The 23102-nt window shown below is 40.7% G+C and overlaps 1 protein-coding gene across 6 annotated transcripts in view; it reads right to left on the bottom strand.

Annotated features, from left to right (window-relative positions):
• Positions 1-23102, bottom strand: part of TASP1 (taspase 1) — a 261474-nt gene that overhangs the window by 74752 nt on the left and 163620 nt on the right. For 4 of the 6 annotated variants that reach the window (XM_032461813.1, XM_032461811.1, XM_032461814.1 and 1 more), the window contains 2 exons: positions 19864-19974; positions 3011-3084 (listed from right to left, as the gene is read on the bottom strand). In XM_032461813.1, the coding sequence (XP_032317704.1) occupies positions 3011-3084; positions 19864-19974 (185 nt within the window). The other 2 variants (XM_032461812.1, XR_004313103.1) reach the window with 2 other exon arrangements.

The raw sequence follows: 23102 nt of genomic DNA, 5'->3' as shown, positions 1-23102 counted from the left end.
GTCCCTTACTGGTGATATTAATTTTGATCACACAGTTCCGTTGTTGCCTGGTTTCTCCATTCTATACTTATTATTCTTCCCTGCAACTAATAAGAAATCTGTAGGGCAACACCTTAAGATCATAAAGTAGCCTGGTCCTCCTCAAGGATGAATTTTTATAACAGAATTTTCACTATGTTATAAAAAATGACCTCTACATAGTAAAAGAGACCTAGGTTTCACTTATGATACTTGAGTGAGTACCATGCCAATTTTAACATCTGTTTTTATTACCGTAGTCCTTGCACACTGGGTGTTTATTAAAAACCATTCATTAACTGTCTGCTATCTTGGGTAGGATATATGCAGTCTGATTTTTACATCCAACTGGTATCAATGCCCTCATTTTGGCTTAATAAAAATACATTTCTTTAACTTATGCTACAGAAGTGGTTTAGAAATTAAATTGGGTTATATAACCGCAAGAACATTCTATTAAAAAAGAAAGAAAGAAAGAAACTTATAAAAGAACTCATCTCCATTTATTCAAATTATATACAGATTCTGGTTATAACGATATTAGTTATTATCCAGTCTAATAAGTATGATTTGAGATGAACTTTAATTCAAGGTCCTAACTTGGATTAAACATAGTTGACATAAAATGTTCAAATAGTCAGGTAGCTTTAGTTTCTGAGTTTGGTAACAAGGAGAAAGCAGGAAATTTTGGGAAAGCAGGGCAAACTTTTTTAAAAATTTAGGAAATAGTTTTTAAATTAAAAAAAAAATGTTGTTTTTAGTTTTTAAAGATCCTCCGTTCTCTCATTCTGCTACTGTGGTTTGCAACAGCACGTGAGGGCATGTTTCACAAGCCAGTCATCACGCAGAATGGGTGGGCTACTAATTCAATAATTCTTTCATAGAAATCAGGGGACCAGGAGAGTGGGCCAAAGGCTCCTGCTCTTAAGAATAATATAAACTTTGCTGTAGCTCCCTCGTCTTCTGAGCTCAGTTTCTCGTTTATAACTTTGTCGTATTTGCCATACAAGAAAATTCCAGGCTTTATGACAGAAGAGATGGCACTTTTTTTTTTTTTAATCAACAGAATTCAGCAGCCAAAGCTGTAGTGGTTTGGGTTTGGGGTTTTATTTCGGTTTGTTTGGTTTTGGGGGTGGGGAAGCATTTGTAGCCACAGACTCAAAGGAGGAAGAAAGAGAGAGGGATTAACTCTCTGCAAGGAAGGTCAAAAACATAATTTACAAGTGAGGCAAGAGGAGCAGCTGTATCTGTTGGTCCGGTCAGTACTACCAGCTGGAGAATTTACCAGCAGTAAGAAAACCACATCCACCAGATGTCAAGTGATGCAACTAGAAGCCAAGGATCTGTGGACTCAGTGCAAGACTGTCCACTCTCTTTACTTCCCATGTTTCATGTTAAATAGCAGGGTGTCTTCCATAGGCCACCAGCAGGGAAAAGAGCAACATCTCCACACAAAGGACTTAACAGCATGACCGTACCCACCAGACAGGCTTCAGGCTGGCTTCAGCACTGAAGTCTGCCTCATCCACGTTCTTCTGTTAAAAAGCAATTTTAGCTCAGATCCAGCATGGAGAGGGTGAGAGAAACCCAAGTGGCCGCAAGCCATTCTTGTGTGAGGATTCTTATCAGGCTCATTTTATATTTGGGAACCATTTTGCCATTGGGAAGAAAAGAATGTTTTGAACATGTTTATTTAAATAAGCACGTTTCCACTTATTCTTTAAACCTGTGCTGTCCAGTATGGAAGCCACTAGCCACAGGTGGCCATTTAAGTGTAAACTAAGTAAAATTTAAAATTCTGTTCCTCAGGCGTACGAGCCACAGAACACAGAAAATTCTCTTAGTGTTGCTCTAAACCCATAAATCACCTTTTAAAATGAGCGATTATCATTCTCTTCTCTAAATACTATATATCAAAGCAATGTTTATGCATCCTCCTATGAAATAAGTCTACCGATACAATACAAATGCTGTATTAGGGGAGGATGAGACAAAGGTGGGAGACCTCAGTAATATTTTCACGAATGTGAGCTCCTGTACGCTGTACTCACAAAGCCCTGAGACACGACTGACTTGCTGGACAGTGTCTGGAGGCTGGTCTGGGTGGGTGTTACACAACAAATAGGCAAGAAACGATTCCTTCTTCCATGGAGCCTTAACTTGTTAACGATTCAGTCTGTATCAGACAGTGTACCTCAGAAGTTCCCTGACTTGTATTTCCAAGTGTGTAAAATCAATCATGCCCTTTACAAGAGGCTGCCCCACTTCACAGCTTTGTAATTGAGGTACTTTAAGGCCAAGTAAACATCACATGCCACAGCTGTTTCTAAAACATTTTATGAACAAGAAGAACACGAGGCCAGCATAAAATAAATCCACAGATTATGTCTCTTCCTCCCAGGCTTACCCATCATAAGTGCAGGGAAGCCAAGCAACTCAAGAGGTGCTGCGCGGATGTGTGTGTGATCGTGGTGACTCGCCGAGGGATGTGTGGCACACAGGACACAGACCTCTCACATTTGTGCAAAACACTCGGGAGCACGAGCCATGTTGTGTCTGCAAGCACATGGGCACCTCTGCCCTCACACAGGCAGGATGTGGTCCAGCCACTGGGCTAACTTGGCCTCGGCTCCCTTTAGCTGTCTGGATGCTCCTTGCAAAGTCACCCAACCCCGCAGCCCATCAGCATCACACCTACATTCTCTTCCCAATCCCCAGTTTCTTCTTTTCCAGTTACTCACAGTGGATGAAGAAGAACAAGATGGGGGAAAAAAAGGGTTTTCCTAACCTCCCCAGCTCCATCATTAAAAGCGAAAAAAGACCAGCTATCTTTCTTTGGGATTGTTAACTCTTTTTTATCAGATTCTTATAAAGACCCTGGAGCTACTGCCGAAGATAGGCTGAAAAAAATTCTGTCAGACCCACTTGTCCAGTTAGAGGTTCATGCAGTGGCTGCAAGGTTTTCAGGTTATGCCCCCATTTTCCCGCTTACCTTGGCCTTCCCATCCTGGGCGGACATGTATCCAACACACATGCTCTCCGTCGTGTGGCTCCACAGAAATTCCACTACCATGGAAGAAAACACACAGAGGCACATTCAGATCACAGATGGAAAATAAATCTCTGCTTTTTAATAGAACCGTTAAGGATAGCTTTATACTTAACATGCTCAGCTCCCTGCTTTCCATTCGCTCCTTCATAAATGTCAAGATGATTTAGTACTCCAAACTGGGTAATGCCATTTACTGTGAAATGAAAAATGTATTTCTTTCTTGTCAAAATGTATGATTATTACATGTAGAATAAATGCTCTTCTGTTTGAAACTCGTAACATTAAACACACACACATGCAGGCATGCACACTCATACATACAGTACATGGTGATTTAGTAAATGTAATATTCCATAACGTAGTTAGGTAGTTTCCTTTAAAACACACACACACACCCCAGGTTGAGGTTTTTAAATACCATTTGCCATGAAAAGGAACCAGGAGTTCCCAAAGAAATGCTGATTCCAGGGTTGGAAAATTTTAAGTGAATCTGGAACATCTTTTTGTGCCAGAAAGTAAGGAAGTGCTCAAAGAATGATGACAACTTATCAAAAGGACCCATGGGTCAGCCTGAAGGGACTCCCACTGGCCATATCTGTGTCAATCTCAGTATCAAAGTAAATAATAATAGCAAAGAATTATTACCACAGAACAAAATTAAAACTAGTTAGCCCATGCTAACACAAACAAGTAAAGGAATAAATATAACAGAGGAGAAGAGAAAGCACTTTCTGCAGCAAAATGCTAGCTAGCATTCTCTACAAATAGAGAAGTAACAGTTAGAACACCACCCTGCTTCCTAAAACTAGTAGGTGAAAACTGGGAGAAGACAGGCTATTTACATAGTCTCAACGTCACCTCACCACAAAATTCTTATGAAATACAAAGGGGCAAAGTGTAAGTTCACTGTGGAGAGACCAATGGACTCTACTTTAGCCAAGTGATGCAAATCAGCACAGTGTGCCTCCTGATAGACACCCTGACATGCACCACCACTTCTGTGGTGTGCTTGCCAAAAATGCAGAGTCAGAATTGCATGAGGAAGCACCATACAAATCTGATACAGGAACACTACTAAATCACTGGTTTGAACTCTTTAAAACATGTCAAAGTAACAAAATACAAAGAAAGTTGAGAAATTGTTCCCATTTCAAGGAGGCAAAGGACTCATGACAACTAAACACAATGTGTCCTCCTGGAACGGAGCCTGGACTGGTAGGGGTGGGGGCACAGGTTATAAAGGACATTAGTGAGACAACAGATGGAGTTTGAAATCAGACTATGGATTAGATAATAGTGTTGTATCAATATTACATTTTATGATTTTTATAACTATACTATGATTATTTAGGAGAATGATCTTGTTTTCAAGAAAAATACACTGAAGGATAAGGAATAAAGATACCTGATATCTCCACCTCCCTCTCAAGTAGTTCAGAAAAAAGGTACACATTTCTCTCTGTGTGTGTGTGTGTGTGTAAAGGGAAGAGGGAAGGAGGAAGTGAAGATGGAAAAACCAATGGGGGAAAATGAAAACAATGAGTGAATCTGGATAAAGAAATCATGGTTATCCCCTGTAATACTTTTGCAATTTCTCTGTAAGTTTGAAATTTTATCTAAATTAAAAGTTACGGTGGGAAGCAAGATGCCAGAGTAGAAGGACGCTTATAGCTCACCCTCTCCCACAAACACCAAAACTCATATCTACGGACCTACTCAGCCAACCACGGTACCTGCCGAACTCCAGCAGAACACTGCCCTCTTCAAAAGACAAAGACGCCAAAAATCTGGTAGGAGAAAAGGAAAAAAGAAAGAAGAAAAAGCAAAAAACAGTGCGGGACTGATCCCACAGTGGGGGAGCAGCAAAGGAGGACTGGCGCTCATTCGCTGGGTCTCCCCTCTCCAACGGAGAGGCCAGCGGGACGGATGGGGGGCCTCTGAGGCTCAGATATGCCCTGAGCACCCCTTGACCGACAGAACTGAGTTAAACGGGCACAAAGGGTCCACGGCAGCTGGGGCCAGGGCAGGCGGCCCGAACTGGGCAGAGGACTGGGGCAGCTGCACTGAGGCAGCCCTGGGGGACTGCAGGGTGCTGTGCACTGTGGCTGGGAGGGGATACAGCGCAAACAACCTCAGTCCCCCATAAATTGCAAAACAAGCAAAGCAACATGGCTGGTGTGCCCTGGGCGGAAGGGCACCTTAGCCTTTGTCTCCTCAGACCTGCGCCACCATTACTGGCACTTCTTGCAAGAAGAGAGGTGGGGCGCGGCCACAGTTGCCATCTCCTCCTGTGCGCAGCGCCTGGGCGGGGACAGGGCTGAGACCTGAATCCGCACCGGGGGCTCCGAAACCTCCTGGGCAGGACTGAGACTTGTTTACAGCCTGAGGCAGACAGGATCTTTCTGCCTTGGCACCTCAGCGAATTTGCACCACCAAGACAAACGAGGAGCTGAGATTTGGCACAGAGCAGGGGCAGGGTCGTTCTGCGGTCTTCCCCGAGACCACCTTCGGAGCACCGACCGGAGGCGGAGTGGGCAGCTGCACAGAGCAGAGGAGCTACTGATGCTGGGAGAGGGTGGGTGGCCACCCCGTCTCCTGGCAGGAATGCAGCACCTGACCATGGTGCTGGGAGGGGGCACGATCTGCCCACCTGCCTCCCCCCAGAATGCAGCATCTGACTGCGGCATCGAAAGGGGGTGTGACCCGCCCACTCACCGGGTAAGAGCTCAGCTCCTGACCCAGTGTTAGGAGGGGGTGTGATCTACTAGCTGACAGCCACTGGGAGCAGCACAGATAAGGGTGCCAACAGAGGGCCTCTGGAAACAGCAAGCTGAGTACGCGAAACAGGGCGAAGACACAAAGACCTCTCGATAAAATCATTAAGAGCACACGGTCTCCAGGAGAACTAGATAACTGACACTCCTTAAGCCACAGTGCCAGAGAGATATGAGCAATATGAAGAAGCAGAGGAACCACTCCCAATTAAAAGATCAAGAGAAATCCCCTGAAAGCACGATCAAGGAAATAGGCACTGATGGCCTACTAGATCAAGATTTCAAAAAAGGACTGATCAAAGTACTGAAGGAACTAAAAGAAATAATGTTTAGAGATATGAAATATGTCAAAAATGAAATAGAAGCTATAAAGAAGAAACAAGTAGAATTAGTAAACTCATTTGCTGAGATGAGAGCTGACCTAAAGGCTGTACAAAGCAGGCCAGACAATGCAGAGGAATGAATAAGTGAACTAGAAAGGACAACAGAAAGCACCCAATCAGAACAGCTGAAAGAAAAACAAATAAAAAACAATGAAAACAATATAAGGGACCTATGGGATAATATGAAGCATGCCAATCTATGCATAATAGGGGTTCCAGAAGGGGAAGAAAGAACAAAGGGGATTGAAAAGGTATTTAAAGAAATCATGACTGAAAACATCCCAAACCTAAAGAAGGAATCAGATATCCAAGTACAGGAGGCTCAGAGGGTCCCAAACAGGAAGGACCCAAACAGACCCACACCAAGATATATCATAATCAAGATGGCCAGAGTCAAGGGTAAAGAAAGGATCCTAAAGGCAGCAAGAGAAAAACAAAGAATGAGTTACAAGGGAACCCCCACAAGGCTCTCAGCTGATTTCTCTACACAGACACTACAGGCCAGAAGGGAGTGGCAAGATATATTCAAAGTCCTGAATGAAAAAAAGATGCAGCCTAGGATACTCTATCCAACAAGGCTATCCTTTAGAATAGAAGGAGAGATAAAGAACTTCACAGACAAGCAAAAACTAAAAGAGTTTAGTAACACTAAACCCATGCTAAAAGAAATGTTGACAGGTCTACTCTAAATAGAAAAGAAGCAGGATGCTACAAAAATGAGAAACTTGTAACTTGAAAGGAGATAACTGCCATGAATTACAAAAAGAATAAACACAACATTGTAAAAGAAGACATCTAAATTATTAGGAGTGGGAGAGGGAAGCAAGGAAAGCCACTGTGGAAAACAGTATGGAGATTCCGCAAAAGACTAGGAATAGACTTACCATATGACCCAGGAATCCCGCTCCTGGGCATATATCCAGAAGGAACCCTACTTCAAAATGACATCTGCACCCCAGTGTTCATAGCAGCACTATTTACAATAGCCAAGACATGGAGGCGGCCTGGATGTCCGTCGACAGATGACTGAATAGAGAAGAAGTGGTGTATTTGTGTGATAGAATACTATTCAGTCACAAAAACTGACAACATAACACCATTTGCAGCAACATGGATGTTCCTGGAGAATGTCATTCTAAGTGAAGTAAGCCAGAAAGAGAAAGAAAAATACCATATGAGATTGCCCATATGAGGAATCTAAAACAAAACAAAACAAAACATAAATACAAAACAGAAACAGACTCACAGACATAGAATACAATCTTGTGGTTGCCAAGGGGGCGGTGGGGTGGGAAGGGACAGACTGGGATTTTAAAATGCAGAATAGATAAACAAGATTATACTGTATAGCCCAGGGAAATATATACAAGATCTTGTGGTAGCTCATAGCGGAAAAAAAATGTGACAATGAATATATATATGTTCGTGTTCGTGTATAAATGAAAAATTGTGCTCTACACTAGAATTTGACACAACATTGTAAAATGACTATCACTCAATAAAAAAATGTAAAAAAAAAAGGAAAAAAATGTTACAAAAAGAAAAATACTAAGACATACACAAAGCTTTGTCATCTTCAAGTACATACTTTCAAAACTCCAAGGTTTTTTTTTAAGGCATTTTTGAAGTGTTGATGCACTTCACAAAAATTTCAAAGGTCACCAGTAATCAAACTGCCTTGCTCAACACCAAATCCCCTGGATCCCAGGCCACCCATCCATTTACATCTCTGAGCTAAGTAAGCCTGGGGAGGTGAGACACAACTGTGGGATCAAGGGTCCTAGACTCTGAAGGCTTTGCCCGACATGAGGGGAGGGAAGAAGCAGTAAAGGGCAAAACTGAGTTCCTCAGATACGTGGCTCATTCCCTCATCATTAATTCATTCTCAATCCTGCCAACCTGCTCCCTGAAGAGTGCAGGAAAACAACATCACGCAATGAAGCAAGTTCTCTTCACCAGATGTTTTTTTCTTTCTCACACATCTGCTTTGAACTTCAAAAATCTTGAAGTCTAGAGCAAGATCTGGGATATACTAAATTGCCTAATAGAGCAAAGGCACTGGAGTCTTACTGAATTTCTCTAGCATAGTGACAATGCAATTGTATTTAAACGCAAAGTTAAGGCATTTCTCAAATTGTGACTCCTTATTCTTCAAATGTTAAGGCGGTAACTGCTTGTGAATTAGCCAAGAAAAATACATGGAAATAAAGTCCATGAAAGTGAAGGATAAAAACATTGCCACATTATTTTTTAAGACAATTTGAATGATTTTAATCTGCATTATTCTCTGTGAAAATACAGACTGCTTTAAGGAAATGTAATATTAAAAATTTAGACTTACAAAACAGGATAAATTGGTATACTGATAGACTACATTAAATACTTTTATACTGAAAGGTTTTCAACAAAGCTTCTAGATACAGAGTGTAGGATTTCTTAAAGAAAGTAACTCAGCGTCAAGAAGTTCAGTCTTCACTCTTTTCACAAACAAACAAAAGGCAGTATTTTTAATACCAACATTTCAAATCACTTACTAGTTCAGGGTAGCTTGAGAAATCCAGCAGGAACTCTAAAAATTTAAATTATAAAGTGCTTTTGAAAAGAAACAAACCCTATTTTATTTATTTTACTGCATGTCTTAACTCAATAATTTAATAAGCTATTAATTAATAAATAATTTAACAAACTATTTCTTGGTGGAGGACTTCAAAGAGAGAGGGAGGAACTAACGCAGAATCTATCACACGCCCGGCACTATCTTTCACTCAGCAAAGCCTAGATGGGGAACCTGAGGCTCAGAGCAGGTTAAGCATCACTGCTGAGGTCATCTGAGTGAGTACAGAAGCAGGGATTCAAACTGGACTTCTGGATTCCAAAACCTGTGATCATCCATTGTTCTCTTACTCTGAAATTTACTTAGCTTGAAAAGGTTTTATAGTTGTTGGTACATATAAAGAGGATAAAATTCTTCACAAACACCAAAGGACCACAGAACATTGAACACAAACACAACTCTTATATATCTCTTAAAGAAAGCTTTTAAAACTATAACAAGATCAATACATTTGGCTATATTAAAAGTGCGCATAGTATTTTCTTTTGCCACGTGAAACAAGTCAAGAGATGAGTGACAAATGGGGAAATATTTGCAATTCATAGCACAGGAAAAGGACTCGTTTTCTTAGTAGATAAGGATCTGCTACAAATTAATAAGGAAAACACAAGTATCCAAAGAGAAAGCAAAAAGGATATGAACAAAAGGGAATATGAATCACTCTAAAATGTGAAAATATGTTCTACATATCTCCTACCAAAAGAATGCTAATTAAAACCACAAGAGATCATTATTCAACTTTCAGGTTATCAGATTCCAAGCAGTTGAAACAACATTATGTCAGCTGGGGGTGGAGAAAGAGCACGTTCATACAACAGCGGGACATGGCCGTTCGGAAACACGTTCCCGTACCTTGCGGTAGTTACTGCCTGTAAATTTGCCATGGACACTGAATTAGCAAATTCTGAGCCATTGCTCCCAAGGAAAATACAGGGTTAGGTCCCTACAAGCTCTGGTCACATTTTCAATCAATAAGTAACCTTATTTTATGTATGTTTCTGTTTAAAGCCATCTTATTTAACATATATTTCTTATAAATAATTAATCACATGCAGTGTTTATTTATACTAATACAGTAGCCACGAAGGGCTTCAGTTTCCTGACTCTGGGTAACCTGCCCATCAATTTCCCTGGCTTTCACCTTCCAGTAGCGCTGCCCTTCATGCTCTTTGTCCTGGTTGTCAACTCCTGAATCCCCACGGTTAGCTACTTTTCCAGCTTTTTCATGGCTTCATTGTGCACCATCCATGTTACTTTAGCAGTTGCTGGAGCAGCTCCCCTCCCACACAGATCGATGAATGTCCTCTTCCTTTTTCTGGATGTATAGTAATGGTATCGTTGGTTCATTAACTTTGACCTCATGGCCAACAGCACTATAACTCCTGCTTGAATGAAGTTTTCCCAACATGCACATTTTCCCCCCAAGACACCACAGCTGCTGCACTTAGGATCGCTAGACGGCACTTCAGCACTCTGCTGAGGGGGGAAGCATTTAAAACAGCGGAACCATCACCAGCAAGGACACTTGTTGACAGTATGAGAACGGAGACAGGAAAGCAGAGCCGTGCCTCATTCACCTCAGCTGGGAATGTGTATGTTGGGTCACTCACACTTTTCACCACTCTGCCCAAGCCCACCAATCACTGGGAAAACGCCAGGAGTACTGGTCTTTTGATAACAGGTGAATTTTAGCAAGTAAGAAAATTAACAAATACGGAAGCTATACATAATGAGGATTGACTATCAAAATGATATACCCTTTGACTACTTTTAGGCATTTATTCTACAGCCATGCCTTTATATGCATGAAATAACATCTTTGTATCTATATATTTATTGATTTTAATTGAAGTATAGTCAGTTTACAATGTTGTGTCCATTCCTGGTGTACAGCATAATGCTATAGTCATACAAGAACATATACATATTTGTTTTCATAGTCTTTTTCACCATAAGTTACTACAAGATATGAAATAACATCTTTACACAGATATTCAGTGATGCAGTTTTCATTAGGAAGAAACTGGAAATAGCATTGCTGCCTTTCGGTGGGACCACGTATGAACAACTATGGTACCCTATACAACGGAACACTGTGCAACAATTAAAAACAAAGGGAAAGCACCACAGGGAAGATAGGGAACCATCCACACTAAGTGTTTTTCGAGCTTTTTGATCACAAACCACAGTAAAACCAAACCAAAACAGTCCCACACTCCGTCAAGTAGTACGCTCATTTCTTTGTAAGTGAAATTTATGAAAGTAATAGCCCTTCTTCACAATGAACTGGTCTATCCTATTGGGTTCTTTATAGTCTATCCACTACAGTGAAAAGATTCTGCTTGTGACTCACTAAATTAGACCTCATTAATGTGACATTTACAGTTTGGAAAAAAACCTCCACAAATCTATAAAATATATAGTTTACCTAAAAGAAATGGCAGGGTGGAGAAAGATGTGTAAAGATGGCACTGCCATTTTTGTGAAAGAAAATAAAAGGGCACCTTGATGACTATGTTTGTAAACACCTGGGGTCTCTCTGGCAGGATACCTGAGAACTGGCCACAGCGGTTACCTCTGTAGAGTGAATTGGGTGATTAAGGGAGTCGAGTAGGGGGCAACCTATTTTTTACCATATACCCCCTCTGAAATTTGTGAATTTCATCCTGTTTTCATTTATGTCTTATTTTTAAAAATTGCCCCTAGGAATCTCAATTACCCTGCTAATCTAATTTATCTATGAAGAATTAATTTCTTCCCTGTTTAGACTGTGACATTCTGAACTACTGAAATTTGATGGAATGAGATGTTACCATGTATTATTAATTGCTCTTCATGAGGATGCTTTATTATGATGGGAAACTCTTCTAATTCTTTCAAATTGTTCATGTCTCATGACTACCTAAAACACAGACATATCTTATGAAGAGGCATAAATAAGTCCCTACTTGAATTTATATTGGGCACATATATGTAGAACAAAACCTGCTATGTCCAAAGAGCAATCAAAACAAACCAAACAAAGCAAATAATTATCTCCATTCAAATTAAAAAATGTCAAAACCATGGTAAGTTTTTAAAAGTGAGAAAACATTTATTCATCTCAAGGGTAAAGCTTATTTCACAAAAATCTCTCAAAATTGTTTTAAGTCTTGATTTACAATTAAAACTCGGTCAAGAGTAGCACAAAGTTTGCTCAAGTACAGTTACACAGAAGAAAACTAAAATGTAAATCATACTCAATAAAAGTAGCATTTCTTACCATCTAGAAGTGATATGTAGAAGTCTATCATTTGTTTCTTGATGTTAGGGGCTAAATCTAAAATTCTCTCATATACTAAAAATTGAAGTTTATGATAAGAGTGTTAAAAAATGGTTCTAAGAACAATACAGTGGGTGGGCAGATGCTACAGCATAGTATCAGGATTTTCCATGTGTAATCACATGCAGGGGGCCAAGCTCCAAGCAGGGTCAATGAGTGGCCTGGAGCGGCGCGTCTGAGCTGTCTAAAATGTGAATGTGCTGTCTAAAATAACGTTTGGTGTGGTCAAGTTCAGGCTGATTTGCATTTAGAGATGATGCCCCTGGACTCTCTTTAATGACCACGCTCCTTTGGTAGTGGCTGGTGACTATTTACACCTCAACTACTGATTTGAAAAAGGCTTTTTTTTTTTTTTTTTTTCCAGAAAGCCAAAGCCCAGGGACTGTGAGGCTACTGGAAATGCCCAGATCCTGGAAAGACCTCCATCAGAAAACAACAAGTACACCCAAAGCCATGCTAAGTTACTGAGTGGGTTTAACATGTGAAAGATGCACATGGGGGTTGGGCAGGACTCTTCTCCACCAGGTGACTTCACAGCAGGTCACATGACACCAGCACAGTGTGAAAAAGGTCAATGCTACGGATCCTGTTCCAGTGCCGGAGAACAGATTAGGTGAGGATGTGCTGTACTTGTGCCCCTTGAGAATGACAAGTTAATGGCCTTACGGGACATTCAGAATGGATTTGTAGCTAATCCTAGAGGCTAGCCTTTCTGGATTGGAAAGTTGAATTTAATGCTTTGGAACAAATGAATTCACTGATGGGTGTAATGTCCAAGAGCAATCTCACTTCAGCCCAGTGCCACCCCCCCCTGCACGAGACAGCCTTTAGCCCCTGTGCAAGGTCTGCCTCCTCGTGACGTTTAAATCACCACCTTTACTGGTTAATCTCAGGGCTACAAGCTACCCCTTGCATCATGCTTCCCCTAGGACACCCCTTAATCTTTCAAAATGATTTGCGAGTCATGCTGTTTAAGTCAAACAAAGTTTCCTTACCAGGGTTGCAAGCTAGTTTTTTTCTATTCAAACAAAGCAGCCACCTCTTTTATTTTTCTTTTTTAAAGGTTGCTCTCCAATTGTTGTTAACAACCCTCAGCTGCACTGGCTCCCGTACCCATTTAAAACTTCTCTGCCTGGCTTCATATCCCAGATTTTCTTGCAAGGAAAACAGAACTCTCAAATCAGAACCGTCTTGGGCTGGGCAGTTGCCAAGTCAGCTGCTGCTCCTTAACCCCAGGTCAAACGGTTTACCCTTGGACATTTTGCACAGTGTCTAAGTTACTCCTTATTGAATAAACACAAATTCATTGTTAAAATGGGAAGAATGTAAATAGAACAATCTCTTCTTATCTCTGTAGATTCTTCCCCCCTCGTTGGTAGGTTCTTTATAACCCAGTAGAGGGCTCATTCAAGGATGCTTTACTGTCCTGACACGGAATCCTTAAGATTCATATAGCGCATGTCCCACTATGGCCATGAAGTAGCTTTGAGTTGGCTTGCTTCCCTGAAAAACTTTCACCACTGAATTGTCTTGGGAGCTATAGGGATAGAGTTCTTTAGAACCTCAGTTACACTGAGCCAAGGAAATAATTATTCTCTCTTTCCAAGACTTACTCTGACTTGTTCAAGACTAAAGAAAGATGTTGACTGAAAAAGGAAGAGAGGGATGTGGGTCAAATAGTAAAACAAGCCCCGAAGGACATTTCAATTCTCTTTCTGTTTTATCATTTTATTGTATTCGAAACTGCTGGAAAGAAGGGGCCAATGGCTGGGACTCAGCAGTTCTCTGCTAAAAAGAAAAGCACTCAGTGAAACTATACTGAAACAAGATTTCATTCATTCAACAAATATTTTTTTAGGATTTATTTCATGCTAAGGTGAACTCCATTACCCTGTGAGTAGATGAAAATTGACTATAAAATTTGTCAAAATGTTTTTCTGGGAGTTTCAGGAGAACTACAGTAATAAGAATTATATAATCACTAGAATTCTACTCATAAATCTTTGTATTCTTTATTTCAGATGGAAACTCTGGCCAAAAAAAAAAATAAAATACTGTATGGTTAGATTATAGCTAGAAGTATACTTGATGGAGAAGAAAATTACAGATGAAAAGCTACTTGCAATTTTTTTAAGTGTATTAGTAATATTTAATGGAAGAAAAGTTCTCTTATAAAGCAAAACAAGTTATACCTACTTATAATCAACATCTTGGTATTTTAAAAATGAAAACCAACTCTGAAAAATATAAATCTCATAGCACTACCTCAACAGATTAACGCAACTCAATTGTTGAAAAGTTTAAATATTATGTCTGCCTTATTCACTTCACATCTAAGAATAAATTACTTAACTTGCTTCTTTCCATCTGATACTTAAATAAGAACCAAAAAGCCCGCCTATTTTTTAAGACTATAGTGAAGATGTAACAATCTCAAAGCATTGCTGAGGCACTAAGGAAAAAAGCTTCCTACCATGACACTGGACCCTCTTCTAAAACAAAGTTTTAGTTGTATTTTAAAGACAAGGTATTAATGTCAGATAATCAATTATAAGTACCTCTTTTCCCACTACCAGCCTAATAACTAATTTGCCTTCTCTTGAGGGTGATTTTTACGATCGTGCGAGCCCAGAACGCCGAGTCACAAGTGCTCACAGTGACATGTGCCGTGGAGTGGAAATAAGTGACATTGCTGGGCCCTGAGAACGAAGCCCCTTTGAGGTGCATGTGTTTATATGTGTGCACATATATGTTTATATGTGTGCACCAACTTTTTTTAATGCCAGTAAAACGAAAAGGCGGTTTGGAATTTTAAGTTACAGTAAAATGACCTTTTATCTTTTTACTGTTCCAGGAAGCATCAATTCAATCTAACATTTTTTATTTTTAAACCATAGCAAGTTTTCATAACAGTGACAAGAAGAGAACTCGATCGTGAACTGCTCCTGTTCTGAAGAGAGAGGGGAGAGGCTACCTTTAAGTTTTAACTGGTAACTGAAGACCAGTGGACCTGACAGAGCTAAGTCTAAAACATAAAGGGATTCGTTCCCCTTTCAGGTAATTATGTAAGAAACTGCAAAAATTCTCACAGAAGAAATCACCTGGCATACCACTTATAGAAAGTTCAGACAGGCCCACGTGGGGACCTTCAAAGATACAGGTAATGGGCAATTTCTTAAGCTGGGTGGTGGGTCCACAGGTGTTCATTTTATGATTATCCTTTATAACTTACAAATTTATTACATTCTTCTTTTAAAAATATATGAAACATTTCCTAGTAAAGATGAAAAAACGGGAAAAAGGAGTAGCTGGACAAGTAGAAGCAATATCATGTACAAAATTTAATCATCAGCATGTGAACGTATTCCTGGATAGCAAAGCACCTGACGTCAGCCTCTGAGTGAGGTGATGGTGACCTGATAGGAAAGTAACAGTTACCACGTGTGCTCATCAGATGATCAAGAGTGAGCTGAGCTGTGTGCCTTAAATCTATTTAGGAAGATGGACTCCAACCAACACAGACAGGCTTGGCGCAAAGGCCGCTGGCCAAGTACATAGCCTTTTTACCCCTGGGAGCCCCTACACCTCCTATCTTGAATTACTCAAGATTTTCCTTAAATATATGGAGTCTGTTTCACATTGATCCACATATTGCTTCCTATTAAGCACTCTGAGGCAGGAGACCCTGAACTTCACAGGGTCTGTCAGGCTCCAAGAGAAAAATGCACCCGTATAGTGAAATTGACTGTTCATGCCATGCTTTTGCATATATTCTAATTACTTGTATTGAATTGTATGCTTAAAATGGGAAAGAACTAATTTTTCCCACTGGAAGGCTTGATGTGCCTTTGTTCACACAACTATTAAGCATACTATATGCAGCAGCCTCAATAAAGCACTTCTGCAGGGGCCTGGGAAGCACATGTAATTGCATTTTAGGTAAAAATATATTGTTTTTTTTCTCTAAAAGCAGAGAAAATTAATTCTTTTCAGCTGTCTCATTCTAGGGGCAAGCATTTGCTTTGTGTTAAAGCTGTGATTTGTAGGCTGGGCTTTGCCAGCATCTCATGATCTGGGGGGTGGGAGGTGGTAGGATGGGTGTTGCAAACACATTCATGTCCAAATTGTCCTTTTTCAAGGCCGTTTGCAAAGGCTGTCTTCTGGGATCCGTTTAAACTGTCTCCAGCTCTTCTTGTTCCCGGACACTTGTCATTATCGAACATTTCCGAACCATATTGTTTGTTTTTTAAGAGCATGTGAAGCTATTTTATGTGACATTTCATTTTTCTGGAAAAGTGGTCAATTTCATTAAAAACTTCTGCTAAATAATCAGTAAAGAAATTCCATTTGGCACTTACTGTACTCATCCAGTAATTACTGGGTGCCTGCTACAGGGATGGGTACAAAGCTGGATAAGAATACAGTCCTTGCCCTCAAATGATTCACAATCTAGTGGTGTGATTTTCAGAGGCAGTGGAATCTTTTAACAATTAGAAAGAGATTTCAAACACCTCCATGTGAGTCGCTGGGGCTCAAAGACCTGTGATCTATTCCTTTCAAATAACTGAGTTCAGAAAAAACGGTTAAGAAGTGCTAGCCTAGAGGGAGGGGCAGACATTTTAATGGATATCTAGGATGTCATGGTGACTGCTAGGAAGGATGGAAATCGCATGGTGCAAAAAGCACACAAAGATGGAACAAATCACCTGGGAAAAGGGCTTCCAAAGGACTCCAAGGAGAGTCCTCTTTATCCTGGGTCTTAAAGAAGGAATGTAATTAGCTCCGGGCTTTCCAAGCACATGTGAAAGTTACTGGGGGAAAACCATGACCCTCTGGAAGAAGACCAACCAATGTGATGCTGCCAGAATCTGGCGCATCGGGAACGAGTGGAAGAAAGGAAGGACTAGTTGGAAATGACACTGAAAGCGTGTTCTGGGGTCAGATCAGGAGAGGGCTTTTGCATCAAGTTATTTGGGCTTTTCCCATTTATCTTCTAGGGAAATGACCAGCAGAGCTAGGAGTGAATGCAAGTGTGTGTGTGTGTGTGTGTGTGTGTATGTGTGTGTGTGTACACATAGTACAAGGGGTGAAGGATGGTAGGCAGAGATGATAAAAAGTTGATGAATCAAGAAGCAGCACGTTAAAGTTGCAATAAAATTAAAATGTACGATTTCAAGTTAGAGTTCTAACAAGAGTCAGGAGGAAAAGGGATTGGGGAGTGGTATGAACAACATTTTTCATTTTTTACCGAGAAGTCACAAGTTACTGACTAATCAAGACACAGAAGCACGAGCACATTCTGTAGAGTGAAGGAGACTCCTGCGAGAACAACCAGACTCAGAGGCCAGTGGCTCTGGGAACAGGGCGGCGAAGGTGCCTTTCACATCTTCTGTCCTTCCATGCGGCATTTACTTTTTCACCACATGCTGAACATACGTACCTTCTTAAAACAAAAAAGGTAAACACCCACATCGTCTGTAAGTTGATCGTAGCCTATGTTCACCAGGTTTTAGTTGATAAACTCCACAAACATCAATTCCTCTAGTTAACAAATGGCAAGATTTCATTTATTTCATAAATTGACACTTTGTATTTCATTCTTCTTGAGATAGAGACTAGGCATCAGTTTACAAATTACTACCTTGGTGATATAAACTCTTTTACATGAGCTAAAACTCTATGATTTATCCTTAAATATGCATTTCTATCTGACACCACCAGAAATGAAAGGACAACCAAAAACCCTTACGATTTTCAGGATTAACTTGAATAGGCAAGAGTCCAGGATCAGTGAAGAACTGAAACTCCACCCTAGCAACAGTCCACAAAGGAGTTTTAATAACTGTCTCTGCCCTGCCCCCAAGTACTAAAGATTCTTCTTGAGTTTTTTGGAGGGCCCAGGTACACCCTCTGCATATTTTAAAAACAAATTCCCTACTACTTAGCTGTGGAAGATATTCGAAGGATTCAACAGTAATTCAGATACCAAAGAAGCAAGTGGCTATTTGTTTAACAAAAGGCGGCCATTAAAAAAAAAAGAACATTTTCCAGCAGCAACCCGGTACAAGTGTAGTGGACGGAAGGAGAAAGAAAGAAGAGCAAGAAAAACAGTGAGGCTAGTGATCAGACTCCAAGTGGAGAAAGAGGACCTTTATATAAAAGTGCATTTTTTTGATGAGCAAGAGGAGAGATTTTATGAAAAATTTGGGGGCTTTTATAGAAAAAATCCTTTTTATACTCATAAGAAATGCTCAGTCTTCTATTTCATAGACTCAAGGAACCTCAGGAATTCACAACAATTATATACTCATAGAACCTACAGCAATTCTCAACAATCATACAACATAGATCAGGTACCATCCACACTTGATAAAAGTAAATTTATACAGAGGGTTGAACGACCACAGCTCCTGATGACTTACAGTGCTTATATAAAAAAGAGATACTTAAGAGAAGAATGAATGAACAGAGTGGTTTAATCATACAGTGGAATACCATACAACAATGAAAACAAACTACTGCCACAAGTAACATGGGGGACTCTAACAGGCTTAGTGTTGACTGAAGACAGTAGACACAAAGAATACATATTCTATTATTCCATTTATACAAAATATTAAATCAAATAGAACTAATCATGGTGTTAGAAGTCAGCATAATAGTTAACTTTGGAGGGGGTAGAGACTGGGAGAGGTTATGTGGGAGCTTTTGAGGTTGCTGTAAAGTTCTATTTTTTATCTAGATGCTGGTCACATAGGTGGGTTCAGTATGTAATATTTGCAAAGCAGCTGCAGTTAATAATTTATGGTATGTATATGTACGCCTGAATGACTCTGCTGTACACCTGGAACTAACACTGTAAATCAACTACACTTTAATAAAAAAATTAAGAAAAAAAATATTTTGTGCACTTTTCTGAATGAACATACACTTTGATTAAAAAAAAATTAAAAAATAAAATATAGGGTCCCCTGCTAGCTTATGTGGCACCTTTACACAGATTTTTTTAAATGCCCCCTCTGGATGAATGAATTAGAAAAAGGCACACCCATGGGCAGAGGCAGCCAAATAAGCTGGCAAGTGGAGGGTGGGCTGGGTTCCATCTTGACTAGACACAAAGCCACACATCTGGATGGACATCTGCAAATCTGCAGAACACTCGTGTGACCCTTCCTCACCACCACTTTATGAGAAGGGCAGGGCAGACATCCTGACTGTACAGCTGAGGAAGTGGCACAGAACAGTGAGACTGATGCACGAGGGGGTCACAGCAAATGAGTGATGGATCCAGGGCGGACTTCTAGGCCAGTAGCTCTTCACATGATTCTGATTCCTGTTTGGGAGGGGAACAGGAGGAATCTTCTTTCTATGTTACTGTGTATATTGTTAGGGGTCATCTCAAATGCTCTGTGGATTAAGGCAGGGGATACGCGTATGTCTGATGTTCTTAATGTCGGGCTTCAGTAAAGGTGCTAGGTCCTAAGCCCATTTGAAAAATATGCTATAAGTGGATACTCAGAAATGAAGATCCATCTTTCAGATTTTACCTAGGCAAAAAGATCAGTAGAATAGAGATGTTTACCTATCAGTAGAGCATCCTGGCCCAGCCAAAGGTTAAAATATCGACTTAAGGATATACACCTTTCCATCTCTTGAGAAAATGAGAGAGAAAAGACACACAACGTGTATGTCTGACTTACCTAGAAGTGTCTGCTTATTCTGGGAGGAGTTAGGCTCCGCAGAACATCTGCAGGACCGGAGAACTATCACTCCTCCAAGCACACCATCTTCACTGGCCAGGAAAGGTGAACCTATACAGAAATGATTAGTGGTCATTTTCAGTTAACTTTACTTTTTTCGTTTTCATTTTGGATTACTAGAACAAATAGGTCATAGGAACACGATCTTGAAAGATGCCCATTTTCTGACACTGGCCATTGTTCATACCTCACAGAGGCTGGATGGTAAAGGCAGGCTTGCGCCCGACCATGGGCTGTTTGGCAAAGACAGTGCCAGATGCCGCCAAGAAGACCTGCTTCGGGGCGGAGTGTGCATGACTGTATTTAAAACAGAACTGGAAACACTACCAGATTAAAGGACCAAAACACAAATACAGGAAAAAATGCTCAGCAACTCCCTTTGATCAGCTCTTAAGGATCACTTACCAGGCTCTCCCTGCTGTCAGGGGCATGCCACCAAAAGCTTTGATTTACTACCTTAAATTCAATTTTAAACAATAAGCCACAAACTTTATTACAAACATTTAAAAATGCTCCTGATGGTTCACACAAATGAGGGTGAAACTGCATTTCTATTATGAGAGTCTGGTGGTTAGAAATAGCCGTGCCTCACAGAGATCTCACACACTGAACCCCTGTGAGCGTTTCAGGAACATTGCATTTTAAAATCCCTCATTTTTCCTCCCCAAGGACATCTTCCTCGAACATCTGGCATAGCAAGTGAGCACGTGGAGAACAAATGCAAAACTAACCCAGGCACTATCAAAGAAAGTAATAAAAATAAAAATCAGCCCAATTGGATTTGGGGGTGGGGGAAGCTTCTGGTTAAACTTAGCAGATTAAACACATGCATTTATCTTCACTCCTTTCTCAAATCCCAGCAAACTGAGGTGAAAGGAAGAAGAAAAGGCACGGCCCAATGAGGACAGAAAGACAAGGAAAAAAACTGACCTTTTAGAAAACAGAAAGAAGACAGACAGCTGCTCATCTAGCAGACCTGGGAAAGCTGAAACCCAAGCTTCCGTGGCGGGAGTAGGGGTGAGGCTGATTGGAGTTGCGGGGATACCTATAAGGAACCACCCAGTTTTGTCATAAAATCCCAAAGGATCAGCAATTGGAGGCTTCAAGTTCTTCTGAAGGCAGGGGTGAAGGGTGAGCTTGAAATAAAGACAGTTGGTTGAGAGTGTCCAACGCATCCTGCAGGGGTCCGAAAACTCTAACCTGCCTGGTTTGTATCCTGGTTTTGTATTGTTGGTGAGCTAAGAATGCTTATTTTACATTTTTTTTTAGTTATTTTTAAAAGGAGAAAGAGAGAGAGGAGGAAGAGGAGGAGAAGAAGAGTATGTGATAGAGACCACAGTGTAGCCCAGGAAATCTAGAATCTTCCCTCTCTGGTTCTTTACAAAGTCAGCCTACCCTTGACCTCGAGCCCCAGAGTCCTGCCTAGTGAGAAAGTTACTCCTCCCAAACCCTGGAGAAACCAGAATATTTACTCTCTAGAGAGAGAGGCTGAGCCAGAGGGACCTGAGACTTGGGGACATCAGGCTGAGCCCAGGGCAGGAGGGAGGCTCCACACTGAAAACAGGGGCTGAAGTGGACTCTTTAAGTTAAACAGTGAAAAAACCAGCTCCCTTCACCCACAGGCTCCCAGGATGCAAAGAGTTAACCTGATAATCCTCCAAGCCAGAGACTGGATAATTCCTTTCCAGTGCCCCAGACAGCTCAAGAGCAAAGACCTACCTGAGAGACCCTAAAAAAATAGCTTGTCCTGGCCTTATGGTGAAGGCTTCCAGATGACAAGTGTGATTCATACACAGAAGGACTGCAGTCCAGCTTCTAGGTGCTTAAACTGTTACTTAACTGTTAAAGAGTATAGACAACCTAGGATTGCCAGGTTAGGCTGCTAGGAAGCATGAAAACCAAAACAAGCAGAAAGGTAACAGAAGAAAAACAGGCAAATGCACTGAGCAGAAGAAAAATTAAAAAAAAAAAAAGTCAAAAAGACAGAGATGAAAAATAAGAGAAAAAAATTTTTTTAATCAGAAGAACAGGCCAGAAGATCCAACATCTGAACAAGAGGAGTTTCAAAGAGAGAAAATAAAAGAAATGAAGGGGAGGAAATGTCAAAAAAAAAAAAAAATTGCAAAATAATTACAAGAACTGAAGGATGAGTGTTCAGACCGAAAAGATTCATCAACCTCCCAGCACAGCTCCTGGGATCCCTGTAGCTCCCCCAAGCTCAGAGCCTTCTATCTCTGCCCTCTCCAGTGACTCAGTACTTCAAACCACATCAACTCCTGTCAGTTCTCTGCATTGCTCCTGTACCTGCCTCCACCCCATCACTCCCACAAACGTGACCCTCGGTGTTCTCTCCCTGTCCTGGAAACACTGCAACAGGCCCCAGTCTAGCCTCCCTGCCCTAGTCACTCACCTCTCTGGAGTACTTAATTCAATACACATGTACTATGTGCCAGGACTCATCGAGGCACTAGGGACATGGCAATGAACAAATGAAGTACCTGCCCTGGGGACACGGCAATGAATGAATGAAGAGCCTGCTCACATCTAGTTGGGCAGGTGCGAAGACAAACACTGACTCAAACACAAGACCCTGTTTTGAGTCTCAAGGTAGTATCTCTGTGGTATTAAGTAAGACACACTAAAAACAGAAATTCTATGCTTCAGTTTCTTCAATTACAAATTACAGATATTAAAAGATATCTTTCTGGGTTGTTGTAAGGGTTGAGTTTATATATATATATGAACTTTGTAACCTCTGAGGTGCTATTTAAACATTTGGTGGTAGTAATATTAATGGTGGGAACACACTTCAGCATTGTGCTCGTTCTCAAAGATTATCACGCTGAACGAGATCTATTACTGTACCTACTTGATTAACCTTCCACAACTGCTGGATGAAGTGCTCAGCTGACATTCTGTGATTAGACAGATGGTGGTGGTGCTAGAAAATCTATTTCCCAAGTTAAAATGTTAAACAGTGTCTATATAGAAGGAAACACTTTCTTATTCTTACCAGTAAGAAAAACTGACATAGAGTGTTATGTTGGGGACTGTGACAAGTGCTTTCTATAATCAAATAGCAAATGGGCGGGGGGCAAAAATTAACTAAAACAATCCACAGTTCCATGTGCAAGTAGTTGCATAAAAAAAGAAAGAAGATAAAGAAACAAAGAAATAAT

The sequence above is a fragment of the Camelus ferus genome, chromosome 19, assembly GCF_009834535.1.
Source record: "Camelus ferus isolate YT-003-E chromosome 19, BCGSAC_Cfer_1.0, whole genome shotgun sequence".
NCBI classification, from domain to species: domain Eukaryota; kingdom Metazoa; phylum Chordata; class Mammalia; order Artiodactyla; family Camelidae; genus Camelus; species Camelus ferus.
Note: the sequence above shows the minus strand (reverse complement) of the source record. Positions and strands in the feature narration are given on the sequence as shown.